The following is a 20,310-nucleotide window of genomic DNA, read 5'->3' as shown; positions in this document are numbered from 1 at the left end:
ATATATGGTTGTAAATGTTACTCATGTTAACATGTAATGGGTTTATCGTTATTATTTTTAAATAAATTAAACCTAAGTATGTTTAACGTTTGTCAGTTTTAGTTTCTAATTCAGTAAATAGATGTAACCAACATAAACTAAAGCTCTTTGGGTATGTGAATACCCTTAAAGAACATAAAGAGATTTTAAAATCAAAAAGACTGAAAACTGCTGCTGTAAATCAAGTGAGATTTTATACAAGCTATTCAATTTTGGATTACCTTACTGAACACATCATTACAATACTCTTCTAAAGACCACAATAAGCAATGACCAAAAAAAGAGGAGTGTAGACTTCTGGAACAGACTGGCCAGATGGAATAGGCAGACAAACTACTCTGACCCTCTACAATAAAGAAATGATAAATCAATTGAAACAGAACAGATGATAATCCTGGAACCCCTGAGCTTCGGAGGGAAGGATAAAGAAACTGGATGCTCTGGTGGCATAGTGCCTAAGGCATTTAACTGCTAACCAGAAGGCTGGTGACTCAAACCCACCAGCCACTCCTCGGAAGACTGGGGGCAATCTACTATTTCTACTTCTATAGAAATACTGCCTTGGAAACACAGGAGCAGTCACTATGAGTCCGATTTGACTCGATGGCAGTGAGTTTGGTTTGTTTGTTTTAGTATAAGAAATTAAGGTGCTCTGTTGGCGCAGGACCAAAGGCATTTGAATGCAAACCAAAAAGTTGGTGTTTCAAACCCACCAGCCATTCTGCGGAAGGAAGACAGGGGCAATCTACTTCCATAAGGATTTACCACCTCAGAAACCCAATGGGGGTCACTATGAGTTGGAATTCACTTGATGGCAGTGAGTGAAAGTAGAAGAAACTGAATGAAAACAGCAAACAAGAAGACAAACAGAGCTGTGTACTGTTGAATGGCCTGAAAATGCAGCCATTTTGAATACCTGCAAGGGGCACTGCTATCCAGGCAGCAACCTGGTAATTGGCTCTGTTGCCAAAGATAGCACTGGCAGCCACACAGGTGGTTGATGACCAGAAAGCAACAATGCCCACATGACCCAACCACATCTGTATCTCCTACAGTGCCAATAACTGGGTGAGGGCCACCACCTGCTTCTGCATCAACTAATAAGGACAGACAGTTGCCAATACCAGATCTATCTGACCTCAACTCCTTTACAAGAACAGGGAACAGAGATCTGTGTGCACATTCTCATCCTCTGTCACCCTCACTAGGAGATAGGTGGTGAGTGTGTAACTGCTGCCACACTAGCAAAAAGAGTAGCACACCAACAGCATTGTTGTTGTTATGTGCTGTCGAGTCAAACCCGACTCATAGGGAACCTTCCTTGGGTTTCCGAGGCAGTATCACTATGGAAGTAGATTGCCCAACCTTCCTTCCCAGGAGTGACTGGTGGGTCTGAACCACCAGCCTTCTGGTTAGCAGTCAAGTGCCTTAGGCACTATGCTACCTCAGCTCCTCCTAACCCCATACCTAGGATATATCAAAACAAAATAAAGCGCTCCCCAAAATAACCTGGGCAAATCACACCAACATACAATTACCAATTCAATACAAATACATTGACACCATAGTGTCTCAGAGACAACTGACAATCCCAGTCCACACAAAAAAAGAAAGGTGTGGTACTAATAACGAAGAATAAGGGCCTCCCAAAGATGTCCATATCTCAATTATCAGAACCTAGAAATATGTTATGAGACAAAGCAAAGGCAAATTAAGGTTCAAATGTAATTAAGTTTGCCGACTCGATGGCAAACAACAACAACAACTCAGCTGACCTTAAAATAGGGAAATTATCCTGGATTACCCACCAGCCACTCCTCGGAAGGAAGGTTGGGCAATCTACTTCCGTAGTGATACTGCCTCGGAAACCCAAGGAGGGGTCGCTATGAGTTGGGGCTGACTCGACGGCACATAACAACAACAACAACCCAAGATTACAAGGGTCGTTTTAATTGAACAGAGGCAGAAGAGAGACATCCAGAGAAATGGAAGCATAAGCATACTCTTGCTTTGAGGAAGAAGAAACAGTGCAATGAACCAGGGAATATGGGCAGTGTCTAGAAGCAGGAAAAGGCAATGAATGAAACAAATTCTCTCCTTCAGCCTCCAAAAAGAAAGAAGCACTGGCAATATCTTGATTTTTACCCAGTGAGACTCATGTTGGACTTCTGAACTCCAGAATTATACTTATTTTGTGTTGTTTTAAGCCACTAATTCTGTGGTAATTCGTTGCAGCATCAATAGTAAACTAAAACAGAGTATTTTAGAAAGATCCTTACAACATGGTATTTACAATAAAAAAATGCAAGACTAGAGATACCATATTTTGAACTTTCAGGTCCTCAAAATTTGTCATACAAACACACAAGAGATGCTCTCTGTACATAAAAAAAATTCTGTTATGTCCTAACATGAAAAGATCGTTCAAGTATTAAATTTAACTACAAAAAACGGCAAACTACAGGACAATGGTACAATGTGTTAACCTTTGCTGGAAAAAAGAAGGGAGCAACAACTTATATTCACATTTGTTGTATTTACATAGAGAATCACCAGAAAGATATACAAGAAATTAATAAAAGTCTGTAAGAGAGAATATGGAATACACTGAGACAAGCACAGGATAGAGACTTCTGAAAGCGTAACTTTTTATATAGCTTTTATTTTAAAACATGAATGTATTCAAATTTATTTAAAAATATTTTTTATTGAAAAATTTACCATAGTCTCACCTCCTTTAAATATTAAACTAAAAATATTTCTAAGCCATAATTCAAATGTATTTTCAATTTCTACACTGATCTCAGAAAAGCACCAAAAAAAAAACCCCAATTTTTTTCAGCTCAGACAAAATGGTATTACTAGAATTGATAAACTTAGGTCAAGAAAAAAAAAATTTAAACCTACAAATAAGCTAATCATCTGAAAAAAAAACAAAATAAGCAATAATAAAATAAATAATAACCAGGTGAAATCAGCACTTACCCATTAACTTCTAAAACTTAAAAGCTATCTTTTAGCTTGAGCCTTCAGTGAAGCAGCTTAACTCCTCACTACTTAAAACTCAGAGGAGAATTCTATTAATAGGCAATACTTTCTGTGGGTAGAAGTTGAATAAAAAATTTAATTATTTCTTTATCTTTCTTAATAGTTCTACATGAAAGGACATACTTCTTTCTATATGGATTGGTACCTCTCCTTGATTTTTAATCAAGTTTTCAAGCTGAAGTCTCCTAGGTCAGGGGTCAGCAAACTACGGCCCTTAGGTCAAATCAGGTCTGCAATATTTTTTAATAAATGAAGTTTTCTCAAGTACAACCACACTTACTCATTTCCATATTAACTATTATTGCTTTCACAATACGATGGCAGAGTGGAATGGCTGCAATAGAGATGGTCTGTCCAGCCTAAAGTATTTACTTTACAGAAAAAGTTATGTGACCTCTGTTCTAGGTTTTTTTATTTCAACTGAAGATGCAAGCCCCCGTATAATAAGAACTTATCATTGCTTAGAATAAGCATTTTAGCTTGTTTACAGACACACAGAAAAAGAATTCCAGAAATCTGCAGAGAGTTTTGCTTGAGTTGTAGGCTCAATACGAGTCTGCACACGCATAAGGTGAAACCCCAAATGTACAGCAAAGAAAAACTTCTGAGGGTAAAGTAATTCCCAGAGCTCACAGAGCCTTAAATCATTGGTGCTACTCTGGTAGCATAGTGGTTAAGGCACTTGACTGCTAACAGAAGGTTGGCAATTCAAACCCAACCAGCCACTCCTCGGAAGGAAGATGGGGCAATCTACTTCCACAGTGATACTGCCTCGGAAACCCAAGGAGGGGTTGCTATGAGTCGGGTCCGACCCGACGGCACATAACAACAACAACAACAAACCACTAGGGTAAGTGGAAATACTTCATTGTTTATATGGAGCACTGAGATGACAGAATAGTCATGCCTTAATGATAGAACTATAACTAAAAACCCATTACCATCACGTCAATTCTGATTCAACAACCCTGTATAATTATATATGATATACTTAAGATACAACTATACTAGTCTTAAACTATCCTTAAAAAAAAAACAGTGTTTCTTTGCTATTCATAAGGTCTTCCCTGGCCAATTCTTTCAACGAAAGAGGGGAGGGCCATTCTTCTCAATGTTATCCACAGTTTGTTATTATCCACACAATCAAATGTCTTTGCATAGTCAAAAAAAGAAACTTAAATTTCAAAATGATCAAACTGACCTATACGTAACTGTCTGCCAGAAATAATGTTCAGCATTCTTTATGAATACCACAAATAACAGTACTTAATGAAGTAAAATTCACTATATCTAATTAAAAAAATTAATAGATATTAACAGAAAAATGGCAGCCATGTTGTTGTTGCTGTTGTTATGTGTCATCGAGTCATCTCTGACTCATAACAACCTATATACAACAGAACAAAACACTGCCTGGTCCTGTGCCAGCCTCACGATCCCTGTTATACCTGAGCCAATTCCTGCAGCCACCATGTCAATCCATCTTGTTGAGGGCCCTCCCCTCTTTCGTTGACCCTCCACTTTACCAAGCATGACAACCTTCTCCAGGGAATGGTCCCTTCTGACATGACCAAAGTAGGTGAGATGAAGTCTGGCCATTCTTACTCCCAAGAAACATTCCAGCTGCACTTTTCCAAGCCAGATTTGTTAGTCCTTTCAGCAGTCCACAGTACTTTCAGCATTCTTCGCCAACACAACTCAAAAGCAGCAACTCTTCTTCGGTCTTCCTTATTCACTGTCCAGCTCTCACATGCATATGAGGCAACAGAAAACACCATGGCTTAGGTTAGGTGCATCTTAGTCTTCAAGGAGATATCCTGGCTCTTCAGCACTTGAAAGAGGTCTTTTGCAGAATTGCCCAATGCAATGTCTTTTGATGTCGTGACTGCTGCTTCCACTGGTGTTGATTGTGGAACAAAGTAATATGGAGACTTTGACAATTTCAACCTTTTCTCCAGTCATCATGATGCTGTTTACTGGTCCAGTTGTTTTTGTTTTCTCTATGTTGTTGTTGTTGTTATGTGCCATCGAGTCCCCCTCCTTGGGTTTCCGAGGCAGTATCACTACAGAAGTAGACTGTCCCATCTTCCTTCCGAGGAGTGGCCGGTGGGTTTGAACCGCCAGCCTTCTGGTTAGCAGTCAAATGCCTTAGGCAGTATGCTCCCAGACCTCTATGTTGTTGTTGTTATTGTTGTTATGTGCCGTCAAGTCAAACCCGACTCATAGCGACCCCTTCCTTGGGTTTCCGAGGCAGTATCACTACGGAAGTAGGATTTCCCAACCTTCCTTCCAAGGAGCAGCTGGTGGGTTTGAACCGCCAGCCGTCTGGTTAGCAGGCAAGTGTCTTAGCCACTATGCTACCAGAGCTCCCTATCAGAGCTCTATAGTGAGGTGTAATTCATATTCATACTGCAGACTGATCCTATATTCTTCTTCATATAGTCCAGCTTCTCGGATTATTTGCTCAGTATACAGATTGAATAAGTATAGTTAAAGGGTACAACCCTGATACATTCCCTTCCTGATTTTAAACCATGCAGTTTCCCCTTGTTCTATTCAAACGACAGCCTCCTGGTCTATGTACAGGTTCCTCATGAGTACAATTAAGTGTTCTGGGATTCCCATTCTTCTCAATGTTATCCACAGTTTGTTATTATCCACACAATCGAATGTCTTTGCATAGTCAATAAAACACAAGTGAACATCTTTCTGGTATTCTTTGTTTTGAGCCAAGATCCATCTGGCATCGGCTATAATAATCCCTCTTGTTCCATGTCCCCTTCTGAATCCAGCTTGCATTTCTGGAAGTTCCCTGCACTCTGACATTGATTAAACATGCAATCAAGATGCACTGGTAATTGGAATGCCAAAATTGGAAAACAAAGAAGGATCAGTAGTTAGTGATAACAACAAGGCCAGAGATCTATGATAGAATTCTGCAAAACTAAAGACTTATTTCATTGCAAATACCTTTTTTCAACAACATAAACAATGACTACACATGTGGACCTTACCAGATATACACAGGAATCAAATCAACTACATTGATGGAGAGACACAATAGAGGAGCTCATTATCATCACTCAGAACAAGGCCAAGTTCTAACTGCAGAATAGACCCATCAATTACTCCTATGCAACTTTAAGATGCAGCTGAAGAACATTAACACAAGTCCACAAGAGCCAAAGTAAGACCCTGAGGATATCCCACCTAAATTTGGAAACCATCTCAGGAATCGATTTGACACACTGAACACTAATGACCAAACCAACAAACCAAACTCACTGCCATTGAGTCATTTCTGACTCATAGTGACCCCTCCTTCGGTTTCCAAGGCGGTATCTCTACAGAAGTAGATTGCCCAATCTTCCTTCTGAGGAGTGGCTGGTAGATTTGAACCCCCAGCCTTCTGGTTAGCAGTCAAATGTCTTAGGCACTATACTACCAGAGCTCCCCTAACAACCAAAGATTAGAAAAATTGTGGGAAGACAACAAAGGCATCATACATAAAAGAAAGTAAAAGATTCTTAAAAAGCCAGGAAAGAAAGAAAAGACCAAAATGGATGTCAGGAGATATTCTGAAACTTGCTCTTGAACAGAGAGTAAGAACTACAATAAAAGGAAGAAATGATCACATAAAAGAACTAAACAGAGATTTCAAAGGATGTCCTTAGAAGAAAAAGTATTATAATTATATATGCAAAGACTTGGAGTCATAAAATCTAAAGGGAAGAACACATTCAGCATTTCTCAAGCTGAAATAATTAAAGAAAAAATTCAAGCTTCTAGTTGCAAAACTGAAAGATTCTATGGGCAAAATATTGAACCAATGCAAGAAGCATCAAAAGATGTAAAGAATATATAGTCACCAAAAAGAACCTGTCGATGTTCAACCATTTCAGGAGGTACCAGATGATCAAGAATTGACCACACTGAACAAAGAAGATCAAGTTGCACTGAAGGAATTGGTGGAAAATACAGTTCTAGGAACTGACAGAATACCCACTGAGATGTTTCAACAGACGCAACAATGGAAGCCCTCACTTGTTTCTGCCAAGAAATTTGAAGACTGCTACCTAGCCAACCGACTAGAAGAGATGCATATTTGTGCCAGTTCCAAAGAAAGGTGATCTAACAGAATGCAGAAATTATAGAACAGTATTACTGATATCACAAGTAAAATTTGCTGAAGATAATTCAAAAACAGTTGCAGCAGTACACTGATAGGGAAGTGACAGGAAGTTAAACTGGATTCAGAAGAGGATACAGAACGAGGAGTATCATTGCTGATGTCAGATGGATCTGGGCTGAAAGCAAAGAATACCAGAAAGACGTTTACCTTTACTTACCCTGCAAAGGCATTAGACTGTATGGATCACAACAAATTATAGGTACCATTGAGAAAAACAGGAATTCCAGAATACTTACTTGTACTCATGAGGAACCTGTACACAGACTAAGCAGCAGCTGTTCTAACAGAAAAAAAGGATTCTAAGTGGTTTAAAATCAGAAAAGGTGTACGTCAGTGTCTTAGTTACACAGTGCTGCTATAATAGAAATAACACAAGTAGATGGTTTTAACAAACAAATTTATTCTCTTAAAGTTTAGGGAGCTGGAAGTCCAAACTCAGAGTACTGACTCTAGGAGAAGACTTTCTGTGTCTCTTGTTCCTAGAAGATCCCAGCACAGGGACCCTGAAGACAGTCTGCTCCTGGATCCTTTTCCTTGGTGTAATAGCCTCCCCTCTCCCCTTTCTGTCTCCTTTTATGGCTTGTAGGATAAAAGGTATTGTGGGCCCCACACCCCAGGGAAGCTTCCCTTACATTAGATCAGGAATGTGACAGGACTAAGGGTGTTGCAACCTACCCTTAATCTCTGTCCACTTACACCTGATTGGCTTATCACATCAGATAACATCATGGGGTATCATTAAGTATTGACCACAATACCTCATTACATAACTTCTAAAACACTAAGAATCACGGTCCAGCCAAATTGAAACGAAGTTTAATGTGACACAATTCATTCCACGACAGTCAAGGTTGTATCTTTTTACCATATTTATTCAATCTGTATGCTGAGCAAATAATACAAGAAGCCAGACTATATGAAGAAGAACACGGTATCAGGATAGGAAGAAGATTCTTTAACAATCTGTGACATGCAGATGACACAACCTTGTTTGCTGAAAGCAAAGAGGACTTGAAGCATTTACTGATGAAAATCAAAGATTACAGCCTGCAGGACAGATTACACCTCAACATAGTGATTACAAAAATCCTCACAAGTGAACCAATAAGCAACATCATGATTAAAAAAGGAAAATAACTGAAGTTGTCAAGGATTTCATTTTATTTGGATCCACAATCAATGCCCATGAAAGCAGCAACCAAGAAATCAAACGACATACTGCATTGGACAAACCTGTTGCAAATGACCTCTTTAAAGTATTAAAAAGCAAAGATGTCACTTTGAGGACTAAGGTACACCTAACCCAAGCCATGGTATTTTCAATCACCTCATGCATGCAAAAGATGGGCAATGGATAATAAAGACCAAAGAATACTTGATAACTTTCAGTCATAGTGTTGATGAAGAATAGTACCAGAACAAATAAATCTGTCTTGTTAGAAGTATAGCCAGAATGCTCCTTATAAGCCAAGATGGCAAGACTTTGTCTCACATTTTTACAGGTTTATCTGGAGGGTCAGGATATCATGGTTGGTAAAGTAGAGTCAGTGAAAAAAAGAGGAAGACCTTCAACCAGACAGACAGGCACAGTGGCTCCAACAATGGACTCAAATACAGCAACAATTGTGAAGATGGTGCAGGATCTAACAATGTTTCATTTTGTTGTACACAGGGTCACACTGTGAGTTGGAACCAACTCAACGGCACCTAACAACATCATCATCATATATTTTATAACAATAAATTTTTGAAGGTACAAAAGAAAGGATATTTGATATTACAATAAAAGTACAAAGAATTTTTTAAAATCCATTGGTATAGCAGAATGGGGGAAAAAAAAAAAAAAAAGGTTAGTATATCCCCAGTTTGAAGATGAAGAAACTAAGGGGAAGAACAGTTCATTATTTTATGCAATCCTATTGACAGTAATGACAGCATGTACTTCAAGAAAGATAGGAATCTTTATTATTCTGATTGCAAATCTCAGGTTTTTCTACTAAATGGTATTTTCTTGGAACTCTGGTGGCACAGTGCCTAAGGCATTTGACTGTTAACCAGAAGGTTGGTGGTTCAAACCCACCAGCCACTCCACGGAAAGATGGGGCAATCTACTTCCACAAAGATTTATGCTTTGGAAACCCAATGGGGATCACTAAATGGCAGTGGGTATGGTTTTTTTTTTTTTTAATGTTTTCTTAAGAAAGAAAAGAACATTGAATGTGATTCTAAGAATGATGTAAGGGTTGTGAGAAAAGGATTTTATGATCTGATTCACATTTCTAAAAATCTCTGACTACTATGCAGAGCACAAAATACAAATTGACAACCAATTAGGAAACTCTGGCAGTAGTGTTAAGAGATGGCAAGACCACAGTGGCTAATGCCAGACTTACATGTATTTGTCAAAAATAAATAAATAAATAAATGTTCAGGTGAACCCATATATACAGTGTGAAGATGCCGCAAAGCATTTTCTTTACTTGGCTCCCGCATTCCTCCTCATAAGACGCTAAATTTCAGACTTCTTTGCAGGATCTCCCTTATTTCCCCACCCTCTTCATGTTGGAAGTGTTCTAATACTCAGTCATTCTTAAAGCTACTCTCAATACAATGACTTCATCAAAACACTTACCTTTAAATATTAGCTCTATGACAGTTTCCAAGTATGTCTTTCATCTTCATCTAGCCCTCTCCCCTCACTCCACTCCAGACTCATATATTCACTTGTCTGTGTAATTGACATCTCCAGTTTAATTAAACAAAACTGAGCTCCAGACTTTCCCCCTTAACTACTCCATTACTGGAATTGCTCAGAGCTAAACCATAAGAGAGAACCTTGACTCTTCTCTTTTTCTCACACTCTACTTCAAATATGTTAACAAATAGCTCTACCTCAAAATATATCCAGAAACCAACTATTTCTCATCATCTCCACTGCTGTTACTTAGTCTAAGCCATCATATCTCTCACTTGGATTACTTTTCTCCTCCTAACTGGTCCCCCAATTCTGCTCTTGCCCCCTTCCCTCACCACTCCTCCACTCTCATCTATGCTCAATATGGAAGCCAAAGATTCTATTAAAACTAAAAGACAATATCATCAACTCTTGGGGGCAGTGGTGCTTCAGTGGCAGAATTCCTGCCTTCTATGCATAAAATCCAATATACCTCAAGTACAGTCAACTCATCTTTCATTGAAGGCTTGTGTGTAGCTATGGGGAAGAACAGAGCCTCCAGACTAAGACAAATCATAAAGAAAAGCCTAGCAATCTACTTTTGAAAAATAAGCAATGAAAATTCTATGGAACACAGTGGCTTGATCCTTTGTGTATGGGGTTGCCATGAGTTGGGGTCAACTCAACAGCATCTAACATTACCTGCTCAAAACCTTTAAACGGCTATTTATTAAGTCAAAGTCCTTACAATGACCTTTAAAACCTAACATCTGGCCACAATCCTTTCGTGCCCCCTACTCTCGCCACTTACCACTTGACATCATCTCATATTCTCTCCTCTAGTTCGCTTCTTTCCACAGACTATGGCTTCTTTTCTGTTCTCCAAATATTCCAGACCTGCTCTAGTCTCAAGGCACTTGAGATTACTATACCCTCTGCCTAAAATTATCTTGTAAAAGGATAAGAAGTGAGAAAAGAACTAAAGGTAATGAAACAATAATTACCAAGCTACCATATAATATGCAAAACTTGTTCATCAACTTCAAGTCTTTACTCAAATGTTGTCTCAAGTGAAGTCTTCTCTTTCCATCCTATTTAAAACTGTAACCATTTTCATCCAGTCTTTACCTTTCCTTATGCTTGCTCTCCTTTATTGTTCTCTATAGAATTTACCTCTACCTAGCATACTATATATCTTATTTGTCTTCCTCAAGTAAAATAGAAACTCTAAAATTTTTGTTTCACCCCTTGCTTTATACCTAGTACCTACAGCACTGTCTTTTATACAGAACTCAATTTGCTCAGTGCTGAATCACTAAATGTTAAATAGAGCCTCTCCAGAAGGGCCAAAGTTTGATAGGACAAATTCAAATTCTGGGACTCTCTCTAATTAAAACATACCAATTTCTTTGTCATTATTTACATTATATAATTAATATTCATATTAAATGTATTATGCTTTTTATTATTTTATAATGTAAGATATTTACTAATTCCAAACAGTTCAACTTTTTATGTACTCAATTATTACTGTCTGATAAAAACAACAGGTTTGAATCACAAGTCCTGGGTTCAAATTCTAACTCTACCATTTACTAGTTTTATGACTCAGGCAGGTTAGCTTTCTCCAACTCTCAGTTCCTTATCTATAAAAGGACAGAATGGGGTAAAGACTTGCCTGCCTTATCCATCCTAGAATTATTTTTAAAATAAACAAAAATGTTTAATTATAAAAGGCTTTATATAAATTATGAATTATATATGTGAATTAAAAGTACATACTGTGGTTTAAAAAAACCTGAAGTGGGACAGAAAAAGCTCAGTATTTAGGGCATTACATCACACCCTAACTCCCTGCCCATAAAACTAAACTCTGGCTTTATAGTCAGACTGGCTCTTCCACCAACTTGCTGTACCTTAAACAACTTACTCAACCTCTTTGAGTCAGGGTTTCCTCGCCCATAAGTGCAGATAATACCAATCATGTAGCATCCTTTTGAGGGTTAGAGGTAATTTGTATGTAGTGTGCCCATAAAATATACTTAATGAAAGACTTTTGTGTGTGTGGTTTTTATCTTCCTCCAAGTGGACAAAAACTCAAGTAATACAAACTATACCATGGAAGTAGGGAAGGAGATGATTTTGACTTAGAAACAGAATATGAAAAACAAAAAGTGAGGGGGAAAAAACTACAAGTAATCAATCAATAATTTCAACAGTAAATTTGTTCTTTTCCTCTTCATTTCCCCAAGGTAAAAGAATAGAATGAGATGGAAAGACAAATCAGGATACAGAAAACCATATTTAGTAAACTAAAAGAGCTCCTTTCAAAACTAAATATTATTAAACAGTCTCTTCTCTTTAAACAAAAATACTTTCACCTGTAGCTTCCAGCCAAGCAGTAGATAGGCATACTAGTTGAGCATTTACCTGAGGTAGATACACTCCTTGGAGAGAACAAGCAAGAGAGAAAGAAGGGCTGCTCAGGCACAGGGAGACAGCTCAGGGGGTAGGAGTGCATGGAGGGTTGGTCACAGGGAAGCGGTACCTATTGGGAGGAAGTGGGAGAGGAGATGTTGCATTGTGCTAAATTGTGGTGAAGACAAAGTGTATGTGATCTGCTGTATGGAAAGGGTATTTGCTCTGTAAATTTTCACCCAAATCACAATAAAAATAAAAATTAAAAAAGAAAAATACTTTCATTAGTCAAGAGTTTTCAATTTCTCACACATCAAAGTATTCTATTTTGATCCTCTAGAACTCAAAGTACATGCCAAAAAATAGTGTAACAGTTGTGGTTTTCCAGCTATTGAATCCTGATATAATTTTACTGACTATATTCAGAAATACAGTACAATGAATGAAAGCACCTTAAAAAGTAAAACTGCATTTATGATATATATCATACAAACTTTCAAGAATGCTCTCTGAAAGCATTAAACTTTTTGATATCACATTTCCTCAATTCTATGACACCACTAATTATAAGATGCACCATCAATTTAACAACCATTTTTCCAGGAAAAAAAACATACCTCCTACATTAATTAATACACTCAAGATATAAAACATCTAAGTTCAGAAAACATTAAAATGTAAGGTATCCCTCTGAAATTTAGAAAATGTTTTATTTCTTGATCTGTGTGCTGGTTAAGTGGGCATGTTAAATCTGACTATTCATCATGGTGCACACTTGATCTATATGTATAATTATTACTTCAACAATAAAAAAAAGTTTAATATAATCTACTACTACTTCCTAAATATACTAAAACCAAGCAGATGAATTGTGGGTCTACATATTAAAAGTATAAGTAGTAACTTCAAGACTTTCAATTAAGTAGAGATTTCATAAATGGAAACAAAAAAGCACTAATCAATTGATAAACTAGACTTCCTTAAATTTAAGAACTTTAATTTACCAAGACACCAAGGTAATAAAAGAACTAGCTGCACAGTATATTATTTGCAACACATATATGTAACAAAGGACTATATCCAAAATACATTTTAAAAAACTACATAGTTGTTTAGCTGTATCTCTTACCATAACAACAGACGATTAAGTAGTTTTGTTACAGGCGCATGTGAAACTTACGTTTGATAAAAGTTTTCAAGGTAAGGGTTATTTTATTGTCCTGTATGTCTAATACATTAAATATATGACACCAAAATTGAGATTATAATTACTGAATTTGTATAATGGATTATGTGCACTTAAAATATCTCATACTGTATTCTAAGACAGGTGGTTTTTACAATTTTAATTAAGATTATCATGAATAAAAAAACTGAAAAAAAATTACAGATCGATATTAAAATTTAAAAAACAAACAGCCTAACAGAAAAATGGGCAAAAGATTTAACAGACACTTCACCAAAGCTATATCCAAATGACCAGCAATCATGAAGTCCTTAACATATGAAAAGGTGATCAACTTCATTAATAATCAGAGAAATACAAATAAAACTACAATGCAATACCACTATACACTCTTTCAGAATAACTGAAAATGAAAAACAATACCAAGTGTTGGCAAGGATGTGGAACAACTGGAACTCACATACACAACTGGTAGAAATGTAAATTTCTAAAACTACCTGGGAAAACATTAGCAGAATCCATTAAAACCACGGCATTAACCGTGACCTAATAACTCCACTCTAAGGTAACATATCCAACAGAAATACAGAAATATATATACCTGTAACTCCTCCCCCAAAAAAAGTAACAAAATGTCTGTAGCAACAAAACTGTAAAGAAAAAAGCCCATCAATAGTAGAATGGACAACTGTGTACATTCTCACAATAAAATACAAGAGAGCAACAAGAATGAACAAAGTACTACAAACAACATAAATTAATCTAACAAGTGTAAAGGTGGGAAAGAAGTTATTTACAAATGAGACACACACACACATACACACACGAGTCCACATCTAAAACCAAAAAGCCAATCCTGCTGCCATTAAGTCCACTCCAACTCATAGCGACCCCCATAGGGTTTCCAAGGCAGTAAATCTTTACAAAGCAGATTGCCTCATTACCTTATCTTCCTTCCATGGAGCAGCTGGTGGGTTTGAACCACCAACTTTCTGGTTAGCAGTCAAATGCCTCAGGCACTGTACCACCAGAGCTCCTTGAGTCCATATCTATAGAGGTCAAAAACAGAACTTTTCTACAGTGTTAGAATATAAGGGGTACTGGAGGCCCAGGTCCAATTATGTTTTTTGAGCTTAGTGTTGGATTTAGTACAAATTCATCTGTCCTATATTTATGTCACATTTCATTATAAATCTTACATTAAAAAGTGCTTCTGAATGCTAATCAGGATTCCCAATAATCCTTTTCTATCATCAAAATTCTTCACCTCTGCTATACTCAGGGAGCTCTGGTGATGTAGTCCTTATGGTATCTGACTACCAACCAGGAGGTTGGCAGTTCAAACCCACCAGCCACTCCTCGGAAAGACGACTGGGTGATCTACTTCCATAGCAATACTGCCTCAGAACCCCAAGGAGAGGTTGCTATAAGGTGAACCAACTCCAGGGCAGTGGGTTTTGTTTTTTTACTATGCTCTTGACTATCAGATGATGTAATCCCCAATGCTCTTCAGCATCAATCATCTCTCTCCAAATGCTACCAAGAGCTACCACTTGCTAATTATCCACTATTAGCCAAGCATTTGAATACTCATTTATTCAAATATTTATTGAGTATCTACTATGCACCAAAAAAAAAAAAAACTAATGAAGCATGCTCCCTAGCTTCAAGGAATTAGTAATTTTAAAGAATCAAATATATAGATAATAAGGTAAATGTACAGAGCTATGTACAGGAAACTATGGGAGTACAAAGGAACATCAAACACATCATGGGGGAAGCAAGGCTATCAGGCTTTTTAGAGGTGATAACACCTGAATCTTTAAAAGGTGTCTTTAAGATGGTGCCCGGCTACCACTGTTAACCCCTTGGAGGGGATGGAGGGGGATCTATGTAGGAGATCCTGGATAAAGTGGGAGAACAACATGAAACAAAACTCAACATCATTAAAAAAAAAAAAAAAAAAGACCAAGTTTGCTGGTCTGACAGAGCCTGGTGAAACCCCTGAGACTATGGCCCCTATCTGCCCTTCAGGTCTGGAATTGAACCCACTCCAGTGGCTTCCAGCCAAACAAAAGACAGGCATAGGAGCTGAACATTTACATTAGATAGATACACTCCCTGGAGAGATCAATCACGGGGAATAGAAGGGCTGTGTACGCACAGGGAGACAGCTTGGAGGGCAGGAGTACACAGGAGGGAGGGACACAGGGAAGAGGTAACTATTAGGGGGAAGTGGGAAGAGAGCTGTTGCATTGTGGGAAACTGCAGTTAATGTCATGAGACAAAGTGTATGTGAACTGATGTATGGAAAGTGAATTTGCTCTGTAAACTTTGACCCAAATCACAATAAAAAATTTTTTTTTTAAAAAAAGGATGTCTTTAAAAAGTAGTAATTATCCTGGCAAAATACTCCAACAGAAGGAACCAAAAAAAAACCAAACATACTGCTTTCGAGTTGGACCCGACTCACAGCAACCCCTCCTTGCCTCCTTGGGTTTCCAAGGCAGTATCACTACGGAAATAGATTACCCAACCTTCCTTCTGAGGAGTGACTGGTGGGTTTGAACGGCCAGCCTTCTGGTTAGCAGTCAAATGCCTTAGGCACTATGCCACCAGAGCTCCCACAGAAGGAACAGCTTGGGCAAAAAACACAGCAGTAAAAAACAGCATAATGTATTTAAACTAACATGAACAACTGCTAGATGTTTCTTGAGAGTGGTTAAAAGCAAGAGCTAGGATGGGGTTAGTGAAGCAACACCAAAGAAATAGGAAGAAGCCAAGTCATGAAGGGAGTTATCCACCAGGCAAGATGGGTCAAGTTTTAAGAAAAGGAATAGTGTGGTCAGATAGATTATCCTGACAGCAGTATAGAGAATGGACTTAAAGGTAATCAAACTGGCAGCAAGAAGGCCACTTAGGAGACGGTTCTAACTGTCCGGACACAGATGACAAGGGCTTAAAATAAGGAAATGAAAGCTGTAACAAATCTGGAGAAAAGAAAACATACAGATACATTATGCTGGTGGCCCAGAGATCACATTTTTAGAATCACTAACCTATGCTACAGGTAGACAAAAATTTTTTCTGAAAAAAGCCAAATAGTAAATATTTTAGACCTTGGACATTACACATGATTTCTGTCACATTTCTGTTTGCTTTTCATTATTATTATTATTTAACAACCTTATTAAAAAAACATAAAAACCATTCTTAGCTCACAGACTTTGTTTTAAAAAAAATTAAACAGGTGGGCTAAAATTTGGCCTCAGGGCCATAGTTAGGTTGCTCATTCCTGTTGTATACCCATAAAGAAACTATTATTAACCTCCTATGAGATTAATTTTTTTATAATTCTACTTTGATATTAGTCCCCTACTCAGAAACTTCTCCACTGGTTCTCACTACCTAAGTCAAATTCCTTAGCCAAGCATTCATAAACCCAAAACCAAACCCACTGCCATAGAGTCAATTCTGACTTCTAACAACCCTATAGCTGGACCTGTCCTGTAGGGTTTCTAAGGCTGTAAATCTTTATGAAAACAGACTGCCTCATTCTGGGCTGCTGGGATCAAACCACTGACCTTCTGGTTAGCAGCCAGATACTTTAATCACTACACCACCAGAGCTCCTCTGAATTTCTTTTTTCATTACGAGACAGCCAATGTTATTCATATCACGTTATTCATCGTGCCACAGAGCATTCATAGGATCTATATTCTAGTGTCGACCTACCATTTCAGGCTCTTGGGTTACATGCCTGTATGAGCCCTCTATTCTTATGAAACTAGCCTACTCACATTTTCCTGCCTCTGCATCTTTGTGGTGTTCCCCAATGTTCTTTCCTCCAGCTCCAAAGCTACCCAAATACCATTTCTTCAAAACACAATTCAAATCCTGCCTAGAAGTGATTCCTCCTTCCTTACCAAAAAACTAAATCTACTGCCAGTAAGTATATTCCAAACTCATAGCAACCCTATATATAAGACAGAGAAGAACTGTACCATAGGATTTCCAAGGCAGTAAATCTTTACAGAAGCCAACTGCATCATCTTTCTCCTATGGTGGATTAGAACCACAGATCTTTTGGTGAGCAACCAAATGCTTTAACCACTGAACTACCAAAGCTCCCACTTCCCTCCTTAGAACACCTAAAAGCACTTTTCTCAACTTATCTGAAATTGTTTTATGAATAAATTATTAATATCAATTTAATACTTATTCAAATATTTACTGAGCATCTACTATGCATAAAACATAGTCCGTAGCTTTAAGGAATTCATAATACCTTGAGTTACTACTTTCTTCAAATACATGGTAAATTCCTTGAGGACAGGGAACAATTTATACTACTCTCTATCAATAGATCTAGCACATAAGGCATAATAAAAATCAAGATATATATTTAAAATATTTTTTTTATGAAACAAGTAGATAATTGAAGCAAATGTTATTTAACTCTTACTTGTATTAATAACTGAATATGTACTTTAATACTATGGACACAACCTGAATGGTACAGGAACCACAGAACAGCAATCCACAAATGTATCTGTCTACAAGTTTTTAGGACTAGTTTGCTAGAAAAATAATTATACTAGAATCTGTTCAATAGTCAATGTTACAATATAGGTAAACTGGCATAATATTACAGAAGTTGCTAGATCAACTCAAAGTTTACCTGCCTATACTTTTATTTCACTTATTCCAAAAATATAAAATAAGCTTTTCAACTAAATTGTTTTAAATTCACCATTATTACTAAAGTTGAAAAAGTCATATGCATGGCCTGAATCTTTTGTTAATAATTTGTTAATAAGGCTCTCTGCCAATTCACACTACCAAAATGACATTATTGATTTCATTCAGAATTTAGGAAAATTATGAACATATTCTAAAATTTTAATACCCCATATTAGTTTACTGTTTGAAATAGCTATAAGCACAGAATTTTATGAACTGGAAACAACTTCAAAGGATTCACGTTACATATGAAGAGATATACTAAAGACTACTTTTCAAGTCCGAAGTGTTATTTGTCTTATTTTACTATTAAAAAAAAAAGTTCAAGAATCTATAAAAATGCCTCTAAAATCATTTGCCCACATTTCAATGTAAAGTCAAAAAAAAGTTTAAAAATCTATAGAAAGGTATAGAAAACCAATACAAAAGAAAGAATTCAAAAAGATGGCCATGAAAGTGAAAACTAAAGACTAACTTTACAAAGCACTGAAGAAAAAGCTTAGTTTTGTAACCCAGAAAAGGTTAATACCCTGATAAATTTAATACGAATAAGACACTAGCCTGGTGATTAGAGGGTAAACCCAGGAGTAAGGGACTCCAATTCCTCAATCGTTGTTCTGTCACTGAGTCTTGGGCACCTCACTCAACTTCTCCAAGTTTCCCCATATATTTAATAAGACATCCTCAGTTGTGAGAATCAATTAAATGCTTATCAAGTATTGAGGATCATGAGGGGAATCTACAAAAAATATTGTTTAATACAAAACCATAGCTAATATAAGGATTATAAATACAACCATCACAATTCTTGACTTTTTGACACAGCAATTCTTCAGTGAGTCAGTAAGGTATGTATATATTTATATGCCAGTTTAGCAACCTCAGAGAAATGAATTTTCTTCCAAATCTTTGTTTTCTCACAAATAAAGTCACTATCCAACCCAGTTATTTGCAATGGGAGACACAATCTGATTCAGCATTAAGTTGTTAGGCTTAGTTGTTACACCAATTCCAAATGACTAGAGAGTAAACAATCACAGCGGAACTTTCTTTTTGTTAATATACCAAAAATGAGACTCCCAGAAAACAGTCGTTCTAAGAAGAGTTTTATTAAAGGGAAAGCCCCTACAATCTCATCTAAAGAACTCTTAAATTGTTTTCAGACAGTTGTTAAACTAATTCCTTAGGTAGTTCCAGCACCTGCTTGGTGCTGAACTAGAGACTGGCGAGGCTGCTCTGGAAAAGTCCTGATATCATCTCCAGCTGCCCCATTCGTGAATGACAGTAACAATGAAAACACTGACAAAAGAGCTGGGAGGCCACTCAAAGCCTCTCTTAGCTTTACTTCTACACTACCCTGAACATACAAAGCTACCAATCCCTGAGAATACTCTACTCAGATCTCACATGCTGAGATCTTATCTCTCTAGTCGAGTACGTGAAAAAGTACTATCCTTCATTCCAAGTCTTTCAAGAGCACGGGGCACCTTATCTGTGCCTCTTTCCAAACTGTCAAGAGGAAAAGGAGCGAACACTTCCTCTCAGGCTAAGTAAGGAGTGAAGGGAATAGAGTGTGCAGACGGTGAGAACTCCCTCTGGTCAAGGGCGCCTCTTGCTTCGCCAGCAGGGAGGAAAGGAAAGTGTGTCCCTCGGTCTGCCAGAGGGCGGAGGGTCGCTCTCTTCTGGCGTGGGAGAAGCGGGACTCCGCCACCGGGCAAACCGTCCTTCCTCCGGGTGGGGGCGGTCGGCCGCCTGCTTCCCGAGAGCCCGAGAAGCCAAAGCCCCCTCAGTGGAAGAGTAGTAGACTCAGGTCCCGAATCACAGAGAACACATTCTTTACTCTAGCCTGGTCCCGAGAGGGAGGAGGCTGCCGAGGCGGCAACTCTCCCCTCTCACCAAACTCCGGGGTGAACGGGAGGGCGGCCGGCCCCAGGCTGCCCGCGCGGGACGCCGCCCGTTTGGAGGCGGCGGCGAGGCCGTCCTCCTGCCCGCTCCCTCCCCACGCGGTCC

At 38.0% G+C, this 20,310-nt stretch overlaps 1 protein-coding gene across 1 annotated transcript in view; it reads right to left on the bottom strand.

Annotated features, from left to right (window-relative positions):
* MEMO1 (mediator of cell motility 1) overlaps window positions 1–20,310 on the bottom strand; it is a 216,519-nt gene that overhangs the window by 195,295 nt on the left and 914 nt on the right. The window contains exons 2-3 of the mRNA XM_042780681.1: window positions 20,141–20,295; window positions 19,917–20,085 (exon numbers count right to left, since the gene is read on the bottom strand). Coding sequence (XP_042636615.1) covers window positions 19,917–20,085; window positions 20,141–20,295 — 324 coding nt within the window. The remainder of the gene's footprint in view (window positions 1–19,916; window positions 20,086–20,140; window positions 20,296–20,310) is intronic.

Source organism: Orycteropus afer, unplaced genomic scaffold (genome assembly GCF_000298275.1).
Source record: "Orycteropus afer afer isolate SDZICR_OR568_19922 unplaced genomic scaffold, OryAfe1.0 scaffold00054, whole genome shotgun sequence".
Classification (NCBI taxonomy): Eukaryota; Metazoa; Chordata; class Mammalia; order Tubulidentata; family Orycteropodidae; genus Orycteropus; species Orycteropus afer.
Note: the sequence above shows the minus strand (reverse complement) of the source record. Positions and strands in the feature narration are given on the sequence as shown.